Here is a 21,738-nt window from a genome sequence, read left to right as displayed (position 1 = left end):
ATGTTGCTAAAGATTTGAGGCTATCCCCACATTGGAAGGGACAACACTCGCCCTAGGTGTGAGGATAGATAAAATGTCAGGTTAAATTGTCTATACTGACACTTTTAAATGCCGCTAAAGGCCATTTTTGTTGTAGTGATGTACAATTTAGGGTCATTGCATGCATAGTTATTAAATCCGATCCGATCTAGCAATCGAACTAGTCAATCTGGTGAACCGATCATTGGATCAGACTGGGTTTCTAATTAGATTATTTAAACATAGAGATCATTGATTGGTCAATGATCCCGTATTAAACCGGAAATCTGATTGATTTTGTCCATGAACTAGGTTTTGTGGAAAAAAATTTAGTTAGCTTTGTTAAGATTCAAACTTCAGAACTTTGGTATATGCTATAGTATACTTACCACTAGGTCACTTTGCCATATGTTAATAGAATAGCTTTCTTATAGTATATAAACATTTTGTCAATTCTATCTTTTTTTAAATATCTCTAAAATAAATTTATTTGGAATCTTTTAATAAAAATTTATGATCACCCAAACTCTATAAGTTATCAAATGGATTTAAAAAATAACATGTTACATAATTCATTTTAAAGATAAATATTATTTTTAATATTTTTTACACTTAAAATTCCTAAATAAGCTAGATAATTACACCATTTTTTTTTTGTTGATACGATAAACTATTCTACACTAGAGGGAGGGGGACCTGAAAGGACCCAAGGGTAACCTAGAGGGGATTGAACCACCACCGGACCAGATAGGTACACTATGCATCCGTATGAATTTTTTAAATAAACTCACATAATGTGGCAATTGGTGGGAGGTAAGGTTTGTACCCTTGACCTCCTATCCCACCAATCCTTAATGCTTTGGTGGTGGTCACCAATCAAAAGACTCGTGGTTAGATAATTATACTAAACATAGATAAAATTTTACACTTGAAATTTGGTGAATTACTAAATAAATTTATTTTTTATTGATTCTTATATGAATTAATTGTTCTATAGCAAATTAAATTAACTGAGTATTTGCTACGGCATTGTTTATTACAATTTATATCATATATCTTACATCAAAAAAATATGAAACATAATATTTAAATATATTTAACAATCCACTGGTTTAATTAGTGGCCTGTTGATCCATCTCCTTCGCCGTTCCTTCCCAGTCCGGTTTTAATAACCGTGATTGCATGACTCGCTTAAAAACTTAAAGAAGTCATCCTGCATGGGTCATGACTTCCAACTCATCCTGCATAACAGAGGTGGCACAATGGAGTCCATACAAAGCAAGTTTAAATGGATTTGTATGAAGGGTAATGACTTTAGATTGATAACGATTTCAACCCAATTGAATTGATGGATTTGCATGAATTATTCACATGATCCATATAAATCCATTTAGGAAAATAGATTGCTATGGGAACGAGGACCAACACTCGTCTCACGCCCACCACCAACTCTACAAACAGTTTGCATGCAAGCCTAGTCAGCATCTGCAACTTCTTCTTTCCAGATTGGTGTTCTTGAAGTCCACAATACTAGAGAACGTCATAGTTGAACGTTTGAATAATTGACAAAAAACAAGTGGAGCTAGAAACAAATACTCAAAATATTGATAGCTAACCTCTCCAAGATATTTAAATTTGACAAGAATCTTTTTTGTTATTGTCTTCTACTTCCTTTGTATATTTCCCAATTTTTGTAGATTTTTTTCCCTTAGTTGCTTAATGACCAAATGTTCTTTGTAGATTTTTTTTGTAGATTTTGTTAGATTTTTCCCCTTAAAAAAGCACCAAATTTTGATATTTTGCTAAAAGTACTTTTAACACCAAAAGCCCTACTTCTATTTTTATGAGATAATGTTTACAAAATACCTTAATAGTACTTTTAGCACATAAAAATGTATTTTTTAACCAAAAGTACTGCAACCTCAAATAGGGTCTAAATCTATGCCAAGTACTAAATTCATCATTATCAAATGTTTAAACTCAAGTTGCCTTTTTTTAAAAAAAAAAATTCAGTAGAAAAAGGGTGAAATTGGCTCGACTATTTTGCCTCATTTCTCAAGGAGGCTTGGTTAATGAATAATCCGCCAATTTTGGTCGTGGTAGATCATTAAAAGGTGGCTTAATAGCCAAAGCCACATATTCTAATGATAAGAGAGATGGAAGTAGTTTACCTATCTCAAGTGATTCATAGATATTACCTTGAATGTGTATCACTTGAGAACTCACCAAAGGAACGTCTGCTTGACTTTCTTGGGTAATAATACCTTTAAAACCTATACTATCAATACATTCCTCAAGAGTGGTGAAAAATGAGTTGCTAAGACTCATCTCTTGAGGTTCAAGATTAGCTCCAAAGGTACTATCATGTGAAATGGACATTTTGTTATTGAATCACAATTGAGATTTATCATTGTCATCAAAATGCAATCCACGTTCACATGCAACATCTCACCATTCATGCTAGGGTCAATTTGCATATCATTAGAGGAAATAACTTCACACAAAACATGTAATTGTTCTTGTATTCTACCAAAGTGAGAAGTTAATTTATCTAACTTTTCCTCAACCCTATCAAAACGGTCGGAGGTTGCATTTGCTAGCTTTTCTAAAGCTGACTCCCAAGATGGCTTAGAATCATTAGCTAATGGTTCACTTTCTAATTCCGACGGTGAAGGTGCATTAACTAACCTTCCTATTGCTAATTCCCAAGATGATTTTGATTCATATTGGACACATTCGGGTGGATAATCAAAAAAACATGAAGAATCACTATTAGTATATTGATTATCCCAACCGTAAATAGAAGAATTATCCCAATTAGCACCATATTGATCTAAACAAGGATTGTAATGCCCAAATTCACCATAATAATCCACATTTTGTACTTGTCTACATGTATGAATAGCATGAAATCCTCCACACAAGTCACAAATCACATGATTAGAATTAAAAGTATTAACATTACTCTTTTGCTCGAGCATATTCATAATGGTGTCCATTTGAACTTTTAACATTATAATATCAAGTTTAGCCTATAAACACTTTAAACCATCTTTAAATGACATACCTTTGGTAATTTCTTGGTCACCTCTATTCATGGAGCTTTGCACGTAGTAACCATCGATTGCCGATCTTTCACTTTTCATGTATTGTCCGCCCATATTTTCTACTCTTCTTGAGTCCCTAAACATGTTCTTAAAGTAACTTATGTTTAGTCAAGAAGAATAGATGACTCTAAAAAAATAAAAATATACAATAAAGACTCAACAAGACACTAAATATAACAATTAATACACTAGACACAACAAAAACAAGAAAAACAAGTAAAAATGTCTAAATTAATAAAGTTGTTCTTAGCACCGATATTGCCCAATCTTTCCCGGCAATAGTCCCAAGAACTTGTTGTGCGCGGGGTATACGTACATAATTAACTCATCCACAATCAAGTTTTACATTTATAATTCCTAAATACCCCACACGTGATTTATCGCAAGTATACGAATCGTGAGCGAGTATAAGGTATTAAGGGTTGATCTCACAGAGAAGATTTTCAATTACCGATGGTTTTTCGAACTCCTTTATTATCTAGACTACCATAAATATAAAAGTAATGAAAATAACACTAGAAAACTCCTAGAGGTATGGAATTCCTTACTACTCTTGCAAATGAGATTACCGGTTAAATGAATGCTATTATCTTGGCTAATTATGGCGTAATTTCCAATGTATGTGAAACCTACTCTCGTAGTGAATCAACTATGCTTGTAACTAAATCATACCTACTCTCGTGGTTATGAATTAACTACAAGTTCATTTCTTCTATGAAATTACATGAAACAAGTCACTAAAACCACATAGGTGCACCTCTAATCTCGTGAGTGTATGATAAGAGTTTATTTTACGTATTTTTAAGTGCATTTTATTAGTTAATTTTGAGTTGATTATTTAGTTTTATAAATAAAATAAAGAGGTTTTTGGTAAAATTATATATTTTTGGTAAAAGTGGATAATATTGCATTTCTATTGATTTTAATGGTAAAAACTTCATTTTTATGCAGGAATGATGATTCAATCACCAAAGGATGTCAAATGAGGTAAAAAATAGAGATTTGGTGATGAATTCAAGTGGCAACAAGAAGAATGAAGTGAAAAACGTTCAAGTGAGGAAATGCAATACAAGTCAGTTTTGACACTCTTCAGTATTTTGACCATATCTGGAGCTACACTTATCGGATTGAGGTGATCTTTATACCATTTTAAAGCTAAGAAAGAGACCTACAATTCGTATGAAGACATCGAAATCCATTTCTGCCATCTTCATGGGCAAAACGTTGGAATACAGAAGCTGCATTCTGTGGTCGGAAGTTAAAACAGAGGTTTGAACAGGTGACAGTATTTTGATCATATCTCAGGCTACAAAGCTCCTATTTGGATGATTCTTGAAGCATTGGAAAGCTAACTCAAAGGGCTACAACTTTTGTGTTTTGCACAAAAGCTAGTTCGGCCTTCATCATGGAGAAAATTGCAGTTGAAATAAGGCCAGAGTGAAAACGCGAGTAGACAAAACGTGAGTTATGCCGCGTTTTGTGTAGGCGCGTTTTATAGCCGAAATTCTGCAATTTGACTCAGTCAATTCTCTTGTGTTCATACCACTTTCCAGCTATAAGATGCAAGGGAATTCGGTGCACATGCTTCTGCAATAAAAGAGAAGACCAAATGAGTGTGGACAAAAAGGAAACATCATATCTTTGACTTCTTTTTACAAAATCTGAGTGGAGGAAATTATGAAGTGAGAGGAATGGAATTTCTACCACCTTTTATGCAGAAACACAGGGGAAAAGCCTGGCATCACCATACGTAGCTAGTTTTCCTTCTTGCAACAAGTTTTCTCTCTAGTTAAGAGTTCTTAGAGAAGCATTTGGTTTTTCACTTGTAATCATATTGTGCAAGAACATAGCAGGAATTGGAGAGCTTCACCTTCAATTGGCTAAGCTTTCTTTTATCTTTCTTATACTTGTACTTTATGATGTTTTGCATTAATAAACTTGTGAGTTTGATTGTTAAATCATTCATGAGTAGCTAAACTCCTTCATCTAGGGAGTAGATGAAACTTATGGCTAAATAATACTAATTGAATGTGATTTACACTTGTTATATCTTGTATTAACTTGTCTACTTGTGTAGCTGTTCTTACTTGTTATTGATTGATCACCAATAGCATGTTTATAGTGTTATTATTCAATGAGAATTGGTAATAACAATTGAAACACATGAGTAGAGCTTGAGTTGTATGTTCATGAAAATAGAGATACACTTAGGTGGATTATTGAGCATTTCATGAAATAAAACGGAGTAGTAGTAGTATTTCACCATGAAAATAGGAAAATCTATATTGCTCTAAGCCATTTCATCATGAAAATGAGACTTGGTAATCTTGGAAATAAATCTCTGGTTAAGCAAGAACAATAGCAAGAAGTAAATCCATTCATTTGTGTAGTTTATGCCATAAGTGGAATCTACATCCCTAGAATCTTCCTTAAGTGAAATTTCTCTATTTGCATTCAGCATTTGTTAAACTAGATTTGTATATCAGAGTTGTAGATTACAGCATTAGACTTTCTCTGCTCAAATTAATTGTAAGTCTAAATAATAGAGAGAACAAGGATCTAATAATTGTTTAAATTGCTCCTCGTGGGATCGACCCGATACACATCTCGTACTACAATTGCGACCTGTATACTTGCAGTCCAACGGGTGTAAAATCGGAATTAAACTTGCACTTAAAGTAAAAACCCGTCAAGTTTTTGGCGCCGTTGCCGGGGAGCGGCAATATTAGAGCCTAATCATCTTTATTAATTTAGACAGCTTTATTTTTTAGATTATATTTAATCTTATATTGTAATCAATTTTTTTTTACCATTGAAGTTGCATAATATCCCTTATTTCTGTTTGTAGTGTATGCACCGGGAGTCTCGAGAAGTCGCACCTTTCGATCCAGAAATTGAGAGGACACTACGTAGACAAAGGAGGCACACACAACAGCAAGAGGAACAAGAGATTTGGCAACCGATAGAGGAAATTTTGATAGAACTACCATTTGAAGAAGAAATGGCTGAAAATGAAGCAAATAGGCGAGTTCTACGAGATTTTGCTCTACCGGGAACACAAGGATCTCAAACGAGCATAGCAAGGCCTACGGTAAATGCTAACAACTTTGAGATTAAACCATCACTTATCCAAATGGTTCAACAATCTCAATTTGGAGGTAATGCTGTAGAAGATCCTAATACACACTTAGCTACATTCTTGGAAATTTGTGATACAATTAAAATGAATGGAGTTAGTGATGATGCTATAAGGTTAAGATTGTTCCCATTTTCATTGAGAGATAAGGCCAAACTTTGGCTACACTCTCATGCTCCTAATACTTTCACCGGATGGGATGATTTATCAAGAGCATTCTTAAATAAGTATTTTCCACCAGGAAAGACTGCTAAGCTTAGAATGGATATCACTAGTTTTAGTCAATTGGAGGGAGAATCATTATATGAGGCATGGGAAAGGTTTAGAGATTTGCTTCGGAAATGTCCACATCATGGACTGCCGGAATGGTTAATCATACAAACCTTTTATAATGGTTTATCTTTCTCCACTAAAACTATTATTGATGCAGCCGCAGGTGGAGCTTTAATGGGTAAATCACCCCAAGAAGCTCAAAATTTGATAGAAGAAATGGCCGCAAATAACTACCAATGGGCCAATGAAAGAGGTAATACGAGACGTCACGCAGGTATGATCGAAATGGACACTCTCAATATGTTGAGTGCCCAAATGAATAACGTGATGAAATTGCTAAGTAGACAAGGTGGAGTTGGTCCAAGTTCATCTAATGCACACGTAGTTTGTTGCTCTTTCTGTGGAGGTGAACATGATATTAATGAGTGTGTTGATTCTGAGCAGGTACAATTTGTCAATAATTACAACCGAAATGCTCCAAATAATCCCTATTCGAATACTTACAATCCGGGGTGGAGAAATCATCCAAACTTTGGATGGAAAGATCAAGGCAATCAACAAAGGCCAACCAATCCGCCGGGATTTCAACCAAGGCAACCACAGGCTGAAACTAAACCAAGTTGGGAGATCGCGGTGGAAAAACTTGCTAAGGTGACTTCGGATAGATTCGAGCGAGTTGAGGGGCGGTTGGACCAATTAGCTGGGATGTACAGAAACTTGGAGGTTCAAATTGGTCAAATTGCCAATGTGATCAACAATAGAAACCCTGGTGAATTACCAAGTAAAACCGAAGTGAATCCGAGAGAGCATGTCAATGCAATCATTCTTAGAAGCGGTAAAACGGTTGAGGGATTCGATTTTGAAAATTCAGGTGGTGAAAAAGACAAGAAGCAAGCAATTGAAGGGGAGCAAGAAAGTCAAAATGATCATGTTATCATTGATATTGATGCACTTCATCCCAAATTAAATTCTAATGTGATACCTTTTCCTCACAGATTGAAGAAAGATGGACATGATCGGGAGTTTGAAAAGTTCTTCAAAATGTTTAAACAATTGCACATTAACATTCCTTTCATTGATGCTATAACACAGATTCCCTCTTATGCACGTTTCTTGAAAGACATCATGTCAAAGAAGAGGAAAATTGTAGATAATGAGATGATAGCATTAACGGAAGAGTGTAGTGCATTGATTAAGAATAAACTCCCTCCTAAATTGAAAGATCCGGGAAGTTTTTCTATTCCTTGCACTATTGGTCAATTGCATTTTTCTAATGCTTTATGTGATTTAGGTGCAAGTGTGTCACTTATGCCGTTATCGGTTGCCCGGAGATTGGGACTTCAAGAGCTAAAAGCTACCAATATTACATTGCAATTAGCGGATCGGTCAATCACACGTCCCATGGGTATTTTGGAAAATGTGCTCATAAAGGTAAGACAATCTATAATACCTGTGTGTGACGGCCCCACCTCCCCCTAGGGCGTACCCCAGGGTTCGGCGGGTCGCCTGCCCAGCTCTCGCCAGGACTCAGTCACTCGTATCACGTGCGTACATCCATAGACAATAAGTAACCCATCCACTTCAACTTAATATATACATAGATGCTCAAGTAAAAGATAAGAAACTTCTACTCACCAGAAGTCTTCAAAGTTTTTACCATTCAAGTACAACCATCGAATATACAAGGGTTCTCATTCCTCATACAACCAGCCCGTGCCAAGCACTAGGGCGAGAACCATTACAAGGCCAAAGAACTAGATCAACTAGACTATACAGAACTCTCGTCCTTGCTCGCCTTCCCCTGCTAAGGAAAACAATTGACGTGGTATGAGCTAAAAAGCCCAGTGAGGTTCTATATACATAAACAAGTAATTAAACAAGGAACATTAGTCATGTAATAACAATTAATCCAGAAAACCTTATGTATAGTTCATGAGTGGTTGGGACTTATTACAGGTATGGAGCATATCACAGGTATAACACATGATTTCATGTTGGCATTTTAGCATGGAACAATTATCGTGATACACGGTAACCATATACTGAAGGATACGGTGTTCCGGTGGAACTTTGTCGGTCCTCTGCACCTTATAACTTCCGAATCCCCACGGTTGACTGGCCATCACCTTATCCCTCCAGTGGTAATACTCGAGTATACCGACGGTTGTCCAGGGTTCCAACCTACCCGACCGAGCCCAGTCCTGGCTCGAGTAGGTCGGTAACCGAGGCGGGGCCCAAGTTCAGCTTAGAACTTACAACATGCACAACTAACCAAGTAAATCGGTAAACGGTAAATGGTAAAATTCATCAATTGAATAGGTCGAATGAGGTAAAGTACACACTCGCCTAACAATGATGGACAACTTCATATAGCATGTGATTCATGATAATTAAGTAATCAAGTGGACACTTAGCACGTAAGCAATACAAATTGATTTCATGGGAGCATGTAATTCACGGATATCACGTAATCACATAAATTGGAAATCGAGTAAACAGATAGTCAAGTAATCAGGTAGTCACAGAAAACAATGGGTATATAGAACACTCACCTATTTACGCACAACAACGTGCAAAATATCCTTCCGGATATTATCTTTAGTCACCGAGAAAACCTAAGATTAAATGAAAAGAATATTACCACTCATTTGTCACAACCAATTAGGTGCAATCAAAGAGACTCGTCGCATGATGAGTAGAACGTATAAAAAGACTTTAAAGTAGAACGTGGACATTTGGACTCGTGGATAAAAATAACTAGGGTTTCATAGACCACACATAAAACCAACTCAAAAGGGTTATAAAATTTTCTAATGGAAACACTTGAACTAAAGACAAATCAAAATCCAACTAGATAGACTAGGAAATACCGTTTTCGGAATCGTTTATGTGGTTGAAACTTATCTTATATTCAAGTAGATATTATAGACTAATTGTCTTAATGAAATTCATGAAAAAGAGAGGACAAAATACTCAAGAAAATCCTAAACTACTCCTCTTTATTTGGTAAGAGTAAGTAAACATTTGGAGTTTCCAATTGAAGAAGGATCATGTTTTTAAGATGGAAAAACGGTCATAGTATTTTACAAGTTCAAATAAACCTTAGCTTTCGGGCGAAAATTTGGGCAGCATGCCCTTTGTTTTTACCTAATTTTCCAGCCATTTTGGCTTCATTATTTTTCCTCAATCACAACCCAACATCACACATAAGCAATTCAAGTCAAGAGCCGTTCCATAGGCTCACAATATCATAAGAATAAGAAATACAGAAATAACAAGTGCAGAAATTCAATTTAGCAAAAGACAGATTTGACGTATGAAAGCGGAAATAACTTATCCGAGGCTACGCTTATCGGATTAAGATGCAACTTATGCCGTTTCGAAGCTAAGACACAGGGCTAAAATGTTCATGAAGGTCACTTAGTCCAGTTTCTAATGTAACTTGGTCAAATTCTCAAATTACTAAACCAGAAATCAATTCGTCGGCTGTTTAAATACATTACACTGTAATGGACATATCTCAGAGTACATAAGTCCGAATCAGGTTTTCTTAGAGGCATTTGAAAGATAATTCAGAATACTACAACTTTCATGTTTTGGCAAAAAGCTAAATCAGAATGAATACTAGTCAAAAAACGTGATAAACTGGACTTAACTGATGAAACGGACTGCTGGGAAATTTTTAAAACAGTGAGGGTATTTTGGACTTTTCACAACCTACGTTGCTCCGATTGAGCTGAAATTTTGTGGGCAACTATAAAATATCATTCTCTACAACTTTCATGTTTTATTCCAAGCCAAAATCGGCCTCTAACTAGGTGATATAGAAACGGGCAGAACTGAATTTTCAAGTCCCTGAAATCTGGAAATTCTTGAAATCAAATGCTAATTTCTTTATTTTTGGCTTGCTTCACCATCTTAACTTCCCATATTAAACTTTAAACATCAAAGCCCCAAATTTTAAGCACTAGAAAAATCATAGGAAAGCTGAAAAATATTCCAATAAAATGGAAAATCATGACCCAAGCCTCTATTTCACCACATACCTCAATAATACAACCATATGTGACATATTTAGCGACTAATCGTGAATTTAATCGGAGAGTCAAGGTTCCAGCATGTATACCTTTCCAAGGAGACTAGAAACAAGTGTTCAAGGCCTTTGTTCCTCAAGAAAATTACACCGGTAGGTAGCCTTTGTGCTAGATAACAACTTAATCGGAGTAGATTTGCGCGAATAGAAGAAACTTTTCAAGATTTGGAGAAGAAATGAAGGAGAATGAGATGAACTCTCTTTGTCTCTCTCTCTCTCTCTCTTATTTCGGCCAAGATGCAGAATTAATGGAGGGAATTAAGCTAAGCTTGTGTTATAAGAAGGTTGGAAAGCTAAGGATTAATTCTAGCCACAAGTTTGGCTAACACTTGGACTAATCTTGACCACAAATTTTTCTCTCTCTTGTTGCATTTCTAATCTCTAATTTTCGGCCAATAGGAGGGCTAAGAGGGGGAAGATATTTTGCTCCATTAATGATAAACTTGTATGGCAAGAAAGTGGTGATCAAGTGGTGGTTCAATCGGTAGTACGCGGTACACGTCGGTGTGACGCGTTTTCTCTTAAATCGCGCGTACCAGGGTTTTTTACTTTCAACTCACTAACTTTTTATCATTGCTCCTAATCACATATTATTTCTCACTTAAAAGTCACTTTTAATCATCAAATTGATCCTCGGCCAGTACCGAAAATTCATCCGGCGGAAAAATCGAAAAACCCTAATTTTGCTCAAGTCATGAAACCGAAGCGGAAAACCCTATTTTCTAGGTTCATCTGCACTTATAGTTGAACAATTAGATAGTAGAGCTTTAATAAATAATAATTTTCAAATAAAAGGCATTTTTGAGGAAAAATGTAGAAAATTTGCGGGTCCTCACACTGTGGATTTTGTTGTCTTAGATATTGAAGAAGATGTGAGAATGCCAATTATTCTAGGACGACCGTTTTTAGCCACTGCACGAACTATAATTGATGTAGAAAAAGGTAAGCTTATATTACGGGTTAATGGTGAGGAATTGGAATTCAATTTGGATAATAAAGAAGGGAGTATAGAGCCTACTGCTCTTGTGTCTAATATGCCATATGATGAAAAGGTTAACCAAGAAAGGACCGAAGAAGTTAAATTTATAAATGTCCTTGGTACTAACTTTCATGGTGTAGGAACAAAGGAGGAGAAGATAAGGATGGAAGTTGGCTTAATAAATTCGCCATTCCATGAAGAAAATGGTGAAAATTTGAGCCAATTCAGAAAAGACAAGCAAAATCCACTCCAAGGTGAAGTTGAGCCTCTCTATGACAAGTCTAATATTCCTCCTTGGCATTTGAGGAAATTGGACTATGAAGATCAATGCATGGTTCACCACATGGTGGATTGGCTCGGGAGTTTCGACCCATGGGGAGAAAATCTCTCTAATGCTCTAAAGTGATTCAACTCTTTCAGTCGAGCCAACGACTATAAACAAAAGCGCTAATTGGGAGGCAACCCAATGTTTATGTTATTTGTGTTAATTTTTTGTGATTTTTAGACTTAAATAAGTGTTTTAGTTAATTTGTTGTTTTTGTGTTATAGGGTTGGCAAATGGAAGCAAGAATGACCATTTGAGGTGAAAAGGGCAAACTTTGATCAAGCAACTCAACCCTCGATTTGCGTTAAAGGTGTTTTTGATTCATTATAAAGGGGTAAAATGCATGTTTTTAATGTTTTACATTTGTTCCAGTCATTAAAATTGGCAAACAAATGATCTATGATGCATTTTGAGTCATTGGGGTACCTTTTGTAATTTTTCAAAAGTTGAAATTCTGCTAAAAATCGAAGCAGAAAACGCGTTTTCCAAGAAAACGCGACTACAAGTCGCGTTTCTCAGAATCGCGTTTTCAATTCTGCGCCTGCAGAACAGAAAACGCGCCTTTAAAACGCGACTTGAAGTCGCGTTTTGGAGGAAGTCGCGTTTTCTCGCCTGAGCAAAACTGGAAAACGCGACACAGATAAACGCGACTTTAAGTCGCGTTTTCATACGTAACCGCGTTTTCAATTCTGCGAGATTTGTGCAGAAAACGCGGCTTTAAAAACGCGCGTTGAAGGCGCGTTTTTAGTCGCGTTTTCGGTTCACTTTTCTGCTTCAAAAACGCGATTTCCAGAACATTTCTTCACTTTTCCATTTTTCCAGCCGCGTTTTTCTTCTTCTCTTCTACCCAACTCACAAATCTTCATTTTTACTCCATAATCGTCTAAGCCGAATTGAAGATCATTTGGGCATTCATCCACCGCCCAATCGTGATGCAGAGGATGACGATGATGCCGAGGGGGATGACTGACTTGGCACACTGCAGAAGCTATCTTTAGTTGATGAACTTGCTTGCCTAATTATCTTAACTTGTGGAACTTAAGATGTTTAACTTCATTTTATTTTTCTGTTTTCTATGTGGTAGGTACTTGTATTTTGACAGTGGTTCGTGATTAGTGGCTGATAAGGATCTCAGCCATTGACTTGGGGAGTACTTCTTTCTTTTCTTTTCTACTTTTGTTTATTTCCTTCCCTACACATTGAGGACAATGTGTAATTTAAGTGTGGGGGGGAGAAATATGTGTGGTACTTGTGGTTTTAGTTGTGTTTGATATAATTCTTGTGCTTAAATTATGTTTCTTGTGGTTGCTGGCAGGGAGTTTTAGTCCACTTTTAAGGGGAGACTCTGTCAAAATTTTTCCAAAACCTTATACATATATATGTTATTAACTATAACAAATAAATAAAATTTTGTCACTTATCCTTTTGAAATAAATATATGCGGTTTTGATACTTCTTTTCTCATGAAATTTGGAAATGATTTTTATGTGATTATAATTTTTACATCTATAGGAAAGTATATCTAGTAAAGTGGAGAAAATTATGCCTACATTTTGTATATTTGATGAAAATTCTTCTTTTTATCTAATTTTATAAGATAAGAAATTAATATGGTTAATAAGTGTCATACTTTTCTCATGATTACTCTTAGAGGGAATTTTATTATATATATATATATTGAAAAATAAAAAAAAATAAAAAATAAAAATAAAAAAAAGGGGTTATTCTACTCCAATGATTCTCATACCGAGTAACCGGGGGTTGGTATCTACAAATGTCGACATTCGCGTAAAAAGGTACTTGAATTAAGAGTATGCAAAGCAACTTGAGTATGTGAAATGTTGAGTAACCGGGGATCTGCATCTAAAAATGTTGATTTTCGCGTCAAAAGGCATTTTTCACAACTTAAGTAATATTTATCCCTTAAAATATAAAAAAAATAATAATAAAATAAATAAATAAAAAGTAAATCAAATCCCTCTTTAAGAAAAATAAGAAGTTGATCATGAGATTAGTTAGCATCTTTATTGACTATAGGAGTTGCTTGCTTGCGAAATTTGATAAAAATAAGAAGTTGAGTTGAATTGGTAAAATTATGGTATACTTGGCTCTTCTTTGCTTGATATTATGAGTACTTGAACTTAATGGAAAGATCACATAAGGGTTATTTACCTTGATTCAAGGAAATGGAGTTGAAATACTACATATGTTTATTTTCAATTTTTTTGGATCGTTGATGGTTAGAATTTTATATTGCTTGAGGACAAGCAGTGTACTCCCTAGGTTTATTACTTCCTTGAATTAGTGTTAAATTCCAATTCTCATTGCAAACTTAACACCTTTAGATAATCACAATTAATGGCCAGTTAATCATGATTAGAAAAACAAAGTGATAAATAACTTGCTCGAAATAATATCATCAAATAGCCAAGTAAACATCACAAACAAGATATAGAAAGTTCATCCATAACTCTAGGCATAAATTTTAACTAAACATGATAAACACACAAATCCAAACTTGTATTATAACTAAACATAAAATCAAATACAAAAGAAAAAGTAGCAGAAGAGATATCACCCTTATCACATGAGATCAACCTCTCCATCTTTGCTCCTCAATCTTCATCCAAATCTAGCTATAAATACAAGAGGATAAACTACACTACTTATAGTATACTACTCTAACTAATGAACTAAGGAAATTCTAGTGAAGTCTACATTTTTGGTGAGTTTCTCTAGCCTTCTAAAGTTATGAAAATGTTCTCCAAAGTTATCTATTTATAGAGGAATTCAAGGTCAAGAAGAGTTGTTAAAGTTGTCATTTTTTTACTCTTGAACTCCTATGAGTTGTCTCTCCAACTTTCCACCCTTTTCTTGGTCAGATACAGCCGAAATTGCTAGCTAGAATTGAGCTGGAAAGTTGTATAAAAGTAAGGTAAGTTGATGAGCAAGTTGCAGAAATCAGGCAAAAATACGCGACTTGAGCCATGTATTCATGAGTCGCGTATTCACTTCTGTGAATTTGGTACCAATTCAGCTGCTGTTTTCATGATGATGGAGGCCGAACTAACTCTTGTGAAAAACAAGAAAGTTGTATTATCTCTGCAATGCCTCAAGAATCATCCAATTTGGAGCTCTGTGGACCGAGATATGATCAGAATACCAAAGACTGGTCAGAGCTCTATTTCAGCTTTCGACAACAGAGTTGAACTTCTGTATTTCGACTTTTTGACAAGGAAAACAACTGAACTGGACTTCAATGTCTACATACGAAATATATATCTAACTCTTAGCATCAAAATGATTTAAGAATCAGCTCAATTCAATGCTTGTAGCTCAAGATATTGTCAAAATACCACAAGGTGTCAAAGCTGTGAAACTTGCTTCCTTTTGTTCTTGATTGCATTTCCTCTTTTGCACTTCATATTCTCTTTTATCACTTTAAACCATCATCAATCATCCAATTATCTTCTCAATTCATACCATTTGATGATTGAATCATTGAACCTATAAAAACATGAAGTTTTCACCATTAAAATCCACAGAAATGCAATTTTCACCAATTAAATCACAAAATGCATATTTTCACAAGATTCCTAGTTAATTAGCTATAAAACTAAGTAAAATACACCAAAACTAACCAATAAAACACGTAAAATATCTACTTGTCAGGTTCATAGGGCGTTCTCTTGTAAGTTGTAGTGGAATTTTAGGAGTGGTTCTTCCTTGTGGGCAAAATTTATGCACGACAAGTACTGTTTTGGAATTCTTCCATGTCAAGCCCCCATTTCTTCAACAAGCTCGCCTACATGGAGAAGGAAGTTGGACATTAGGGGGTATTTATAGTCTAGCAACTTCACAGTAGAAGTTGTAACTTTTGGTACGACAACTGGGTAGGATCAGGAGCTCTGTCTCTTAAAGCTGAGGTGCAAGGAAATCTGTTTTTCAAAGATGTTATTGACAATGGTGAGTGGAATATTATCTTGTTGGGTCAACTGCTGCCAGTGGAGGTTGTTCAAGAAATTGCGGGTATGGTTATTCTTTCTAGGGATGTTCCAAATGCCATGACTTGGGTTGTATCTACATCGGGCAGGTTCTCTTTGTTCTTTGCATTCCAGGAGATACGGGATGCTAGGGATTCTTGATTCATGTCTAAACAATGTTGGCATACACAAGTGCCATTGAAAATTTCATTTTTTAGTTTCATATGTTGTCCAAATGCTTTTGTTGTGTGGATTCTCAAGCTAAAACGGTAAAACATTTGTTCTTGCAAGGGGAGCTGGCGATGGCCGTGTGGAAGTTTTTTGGATCGCCTTGTGGAATTCATTATGCTGGAGATCATTTGCATGCGGTCTTGGCTCATTGGTGGTATAAACCAGCCAAGTCCGAAAGATTAAAGTTTATCTTTCGCCTATGGAAGGCAAGGAATATAGCTTTCTACCAAGGAGTTTTTGTGGATTTTCATTCGGTGTGCGGAGCTATCTTTAGTGATTTGAGGTCTGTGTATTGGATTAAGTTCAGGGAATTTCACAATATTATGTCTTGGCATCCTTTTTTGGAACTAGTTGAGTGACGATTGGATGATTTTAATGTCAGGATTGTTTTTTGGCAACCTCCGTAGAGGGGGGTGTTGAAACTCAATATTGATGGATGCTCGAAAGGAAATCCAGGTGTGTGTGGTGGAGGGGGGATATATACTCTGGAATTGGACGGGGCGCTTACATTTTGCCTTCTCCTCTTTCTTCGATGAGGGTACTAGTATATAAGTGGAAGCTAAGCTTTATTATTAGGGAAGAAATTGTGTGTTCAAAGAGGATTTATGCAGGTTATTGTTGAATCAGATTCAATGGTATTAGTACGGATTCTGAAGGATTATTATCGGTGCCTGTGATCTATTCGTAGTGAGGTGAAGCAGGTTTTTGAGTTGCCTAGAAGTGGTTTCCAACTCCAGCATTGTTATAGGGAGGCTAATAAGATGGCAGATTTGTTGTTGAACGAAAGTTGTTCTATTTTGGAAATCAGGGTTTGTTAGTATGAACGAGTAGCTGACTTACCGATGACGGCGAGGGGAGAGTGTAGAATGGACAATTTAGCTTTCCCGTCTTTTCGTAGATGTAGGATTGCTTATCAATATCCTTAATTGGTCATTTTATCATGTAGTATGTGAGGTTTTATCGTGTATTATATGAGGTAAGGTTGATGTCCCCCTCGTATTTGGTTTGTTTCTAATAAAATTTGGGCTGGCATTAAAAAAAAAACCCCATCATAAGCACACCAAAAAGAGGGACTAAACCACTACGAAATTCCAACATTATCAGTGTGAATTATTAACTATAGTTACATCAGGTATACAATAACCCATCACTATAGTCACTAGAAATGAAACAAAACAAATAAAGCTGAAACATCATAAACAAAGACATTAGCAAGAATATGGTGTGGCAATGGCATGCAGAGGAAATTTTCTGTGGACTGTGATACCAAATGATTCGGTCATGTCCAACTCGTTTGGATTGATTCCATCGGGTGATGTAAAGTTAAATTTGTTGACCAGTTTTGCCAATGCAAGTTCAGTTACTGACATGGCGAAGTTGATACCCGGGCAAACTCTTCGTCCGGCACCAAACGGAATTAACTCAAAGTTCAAACCATGAAAATCTACACTCGAACCCAAAAACCTCTCAGGTCGAAATTCTTCAGGGTTCTCCCACAACAATGGATCTCTTGCAATTGCCCAAGCATTCACAAGTACCTGTGTGCTCTTTGGTACATCATACCCCATTACTTTGACGTCTTGATTCGATTCTTTAGGACCCAGTAATGGAACTGGAGTATGAAGTCTCATAGTTTCTTTAATCACTGCTTTTAAGTAGTGCATTTTCTCCATATCAGCTCTAGTTATTTCTGGCTTTCCTTGAGTCACATCTCTTACCTCAGCCTGCAATTTATGCAAGACTTTGGGGTTCTTTAGAAGTTCTGACATTCCCCAATCCATAACTGAATGTGTTGTATCAGATCCAGCACCAAAGACATCCTAAATAATGGAATCAAAGAAAGTGTTGCATTAGAACATGTTTGGATTATATAATGGCAATAACCTTTATTTCTATTGTGTACCAATCCAACTTTATTCAAAACCATGTCGTAATCAAACTTTATCAATGAAATGATTTTAAAATCAATAAATATAAGCTAGCTTGGGCTGGCTCATAGTCCAATAAACAGCCTAAGGTTTGTGAGCTTTTATAGTTCTAACGTATATATGAATATTTAAATGGGCTGAGTTTAGGTTTGCCAAATCTCGATTGACAAAACCCAATTATTACTCCATTCACACATCAATCCAGGCTTCATAAGGCTTAACTCAACAAACCTGAATATTTATATGTTTGAGTGGTTAAAACAGGTAAAAGATTTAGAATTTGACACAAGTTCGATTGTGATTTATATGTTGTACAACTATTGATTTCTTACCTAATTTGATTTATACTAATATAACTTATATAAATATCACTTGCGTATGCCAATTTAGTGAGATATAAGTGTATACCAAATTTAAAAAGTAAGAATAAAACGACCGTATGCAACTATACCAAAATCTACCATACTTGCCTCAATCCCAAAGATTTACTACCAATACAAAGAGATGGAGAGAGAAATTTACCAGGATGATAGCTTTCATAGCATCTCGTTCAAGAGCAAAGCCCATAGTCTTTTCCTCATTAATCTCAATCAAGATATCTACAAAGTCTTGGCATCTTGCCTCAGCAGTAGAGTGACTTTCAGCCTTTCCTTTTCTCTTATTCATGTGCTCTTCTATCACACCCTCAAGAAATCCGTCAATCTGTTTAACTGTTTTCTTCACTTTAGAATCCAAACCATTGAAGCGATTAACCCATGCAAGCGAAGGAATATAGTTTCCTACATCAAAAATACCCAGTAACTCACCAAACACCTTCAAATTCTCCATACTTTTCCGCCCATTTTCTTCCTCGCTATACTTCCTCCCCAAGGCAACCCTACAGATTATATCATTTGTGAGAATTAAAAACATGTCACTTAAGTTTACAGCTGAGGAAGAACACATTCGGCTGATCTTCTCGATCATGAGTGACGTCTCTTCTTCTCTGACATGTTGAAAAGACTGAATCCTTTTGTTACTCAAAAGATGAAGCATAGAAATGCTTTTTAGTTGTCTCCAATACTCACCATATGGTGCAAAAGCTATGTCCTTGCTTCCGTAAAAGAGTTTATCTGGGATGCCCGATTTAGGCCTGCTTGCAAAGGATAAATCATGGGTTTTCAAGATCTGGCAAGCTGCATTAGAGGAAGAGACAACCAGCATTGGCTTGCTTCCCAGTTCAAGCAGCATGAGTGGACCATATTTTCTTGACAGTGATTGGAGGGAGCGATGTGGAAACTGGCCAAGCTGGTGAAGATTGCCAATAATTGGGAGCTTTGGTGGAGATGGTGGTAACTTTTTCTGGGGTTTAGAAGCAGCATAGAACCATTTGAGAAGGGATAGAAGGAATACGAGCAAGGAAAAAATTGAGAAAAATGAAAGATCAAGATTGATCAAAGCCATGTGGTATATGAGCATGCATTTGGCTGTGATGGTGTTCTGCTTTTATACTAGTTTTTCAAGCTCTTTTACCATAGAAAATCCAATAAATCAGGACCAGAGGGGATGATTAAGTCAATACATCATTTAGGGCACCGTTGTACGAGTACGACCATTGACGGTCCTCGGGTGGTTCATTTTTTGAGCAGTGATATTTGAATCTTCTATATATGTATAGGAAAATTTTTGGGTAGATCATGTGGTTTATTTAAGAGTTTGATAGTCTTTTTCATACCATTTTATCTTGCTCTCGTGACTTAAATTGATTTGGCTTGAATTGCTGCATAACTTTTTGGCTAATTTTTGGTATTATTATTTGAGTTATGGGTGAAATCACAATCTGGGAATTCAATTGAAACTTATTTCAACTTTTTTTTTTTTTTTGGGTGTTCGGCAGAGAAACATGGATCACCAGAAAGAAAGAAGAAAAGTAAGCAACTCCAGACAGTTGAACATTGAATTAAGAATTGCAAGTCCAATTCATCTAGATGGCCAGGACTATCAGAATTTTTTTTGTTATAATTTGGGTGTACCGTACATGGACTGGAGGCTGTCAGAATCTTCTCGTTACCGAGTCAGGTTTTACAAAAACAGATTGAAAGTGAGTTTAAGATTAAAAATGTTTTCTAAAAAAGGAATAATCTCTTGGTAACTAAAAAAATCCTATTTTTCTTGTTAATGAGTATAACTTTGCCATAATTGATAACCTTCTGGGATGATTGTTATGTACTTAGAACAAAAAATGAAGAGGAAAGATTTTTCTTCAATTGAGGTTTGTGGGCAAATTGTTTCCTTTATTTTACTCTTATCTTTATTACATCAGGTTCGTTTGATTCGTATAACATATGGGCGTCTTATTAATATTTTTTCCCCGTTCGTTTGATTTATTTCTTTGACTTGTAAGGTTCTGTCACGTCGGACTGGGGCTTTGATTTATTACTTAGGTACTTCAAACATTTTGAAAGTTCTTGTGAAAAAGCAGCCTTTGCTTCTAATCAAAGTAAGGGTGAGATATCATATATTATCATATAGAGTCAACTCATTAGCTATGCAAAACTTTTTTTTATTACTTTTCTTTGACTAGAATGGAAAAGAAAATTCAAAAGAACTACGGCATGTACACAAAGTTAATCACAAAATATTTTCTTTGACTTTTCTGCTCATTTTTATTAGAGCTTTCTTTTGTATCTTTTGTTCTTCATGTGGCACAGGGACGGAGCCAGAAATTTATTTTTGGGGGGGCTGAAGTGTATTAAAAATTTTTTTTTGTGACGAAATAAATATATTTAATAAGTAAAATTTAGAATCAATAATTATAAAAATAATAAAAACATATAATTATACATACCCAAAAATTTGTTATTGATTAACACTTGAAATATTGGTAGTTGTTGCACTCGAATAACGAAGAGGAGGCAATTGCATTCTGCGAGTCTTCATCCGTTGAAAACGCTGCAATATTTGCTCATTTTCAATTGTTGCAAAAATATCCTTCTCGATGTATACAACCAGACAGTCATTCATCCACTCGTCTCCCATTTTGTTGCGCAAATCAGTCTTGACAATATTCATTGCAGAAAATACTCTTTCAACAGAAGCAGTCGCAACTGGTAGAACTAATGCCAAGTATGGGATAAGGTTCCCAACAATTCTTCTGTCTTCTTCAGTTTCGGAGTTTTATGCATCCTGAAAAAGAAAAAGCGAAGGAAGAAGACCATTGGTCTTGGTCGGACAATTAAATGATTAATTGCAAAATAAATCTACATCTATTTTCTATACATAGACTTCTCCAATAAGTACCAAATGGTTCGAAATAGAAAGCATTGAATTGAAGGATTTGCAGGCCGCATACGTATTTATCCGGCCCGTTATCATTATTAAAAAAGCGATGTGTGTGATTATTCCTCTTAACCTAGCAAGGCATTATTGAAGAATTGAGTAAAGGTTCCCAAATTTAAAATGCTTGAATTGGTAGAAAAGCCCCCGCAGGTCATCATGGGTTTATGAACTCGCAAGTCATCATGGGGGACATGATCTCTTCACACAAATTTGCTAAACCAAACAAATAAAGAAAAGAAAATAAATTAATGTCGTCTACAGCCTCATCAGTTTTTTGAGTTTTACTTGAGAAGATTGCAAGTACTTCTCATGTTATTTCCCTGCATTAATGCCTACAATGTCTTTCA

General features: G+C 35.7%; 1 protein-coding gene and 1 non-coding gene across 2 annotated transcripts; both read right to left on the bottom strand.

Annotated features, from left to right (window-relative positions):
- Window positions 1-6,513: 6,513 nt before the first annotated feature.
- On the bottom strand, window positions 6,514-6,620 carry LOC113767262. The gene has a single exon (XR_003467977.1). It is a non-coding gene; the product is annotated as a small nucleolar RNA R71 (small nucleolar RNA).
- Window positions 6,621-17,284: 10,664 nt separating this feature from the next.
- Window positions 17,285-19,516, bottom strand: LOC113766256 (cytochrome P450 71A2-like). The gene is made up of 2 exons (XM_027310466.1): window positions 18,596-19,516; window positions 17,285-17,965 (listed from the first exon to the last, which is right to left on the bottom strand). The coding sequence occupies exons 1-2, from the start codon at window positions 19,514-19,516 to the stop codon at window positions 17,354-17,356; spliced, it is 1,533 nt and encodes a 510-aa protein (XP_027166267.1). The 3' UTR covers window positions 17,285-17,353.
- Window positions 19,517-21,738: the final 2,222 nt, after the last annotated feature.

Source organism: Coffea eugenioides, chromosome 3, assembly GCF_003713205.1.
Source record: "Coffea eugenioides isolate CCC68of chromosome 3, Ceug_1.0, whole genome shotgun sequence".
In the NCBI taxonomy this organism is placed as follows: Eukaryota; Viridiplantae; Streptophyta; class Magnoliopsida; order Gentianales; family Rubiaceae; genus Coffea; species Coffea eugenioides.
The sequence above is the reverse complement of the archived record's forward strand: the minus strand, read 5'-3'. Positions and strand labels throughout refer to the sequence as shown.

What these genes read in the sequence shown, in the direction of transcription:
- LOC113766256 (XM_027310466.1), bottom strand. Translation starts at nt 19,516, where the DNA reads ATGGCTTTGATCAATCTTGATCTTTCATTTTTCTCAATTTTTTCCTTG. An exon ending in CTATGAAAGCTATCATCCTG is followed by an intron (nt 17,966 to 18,595) that starts GTAAATTTCTCT and finishes TCCATTATTTAG; the next exon opens with GATGTCTTTGGTGCTGGATC.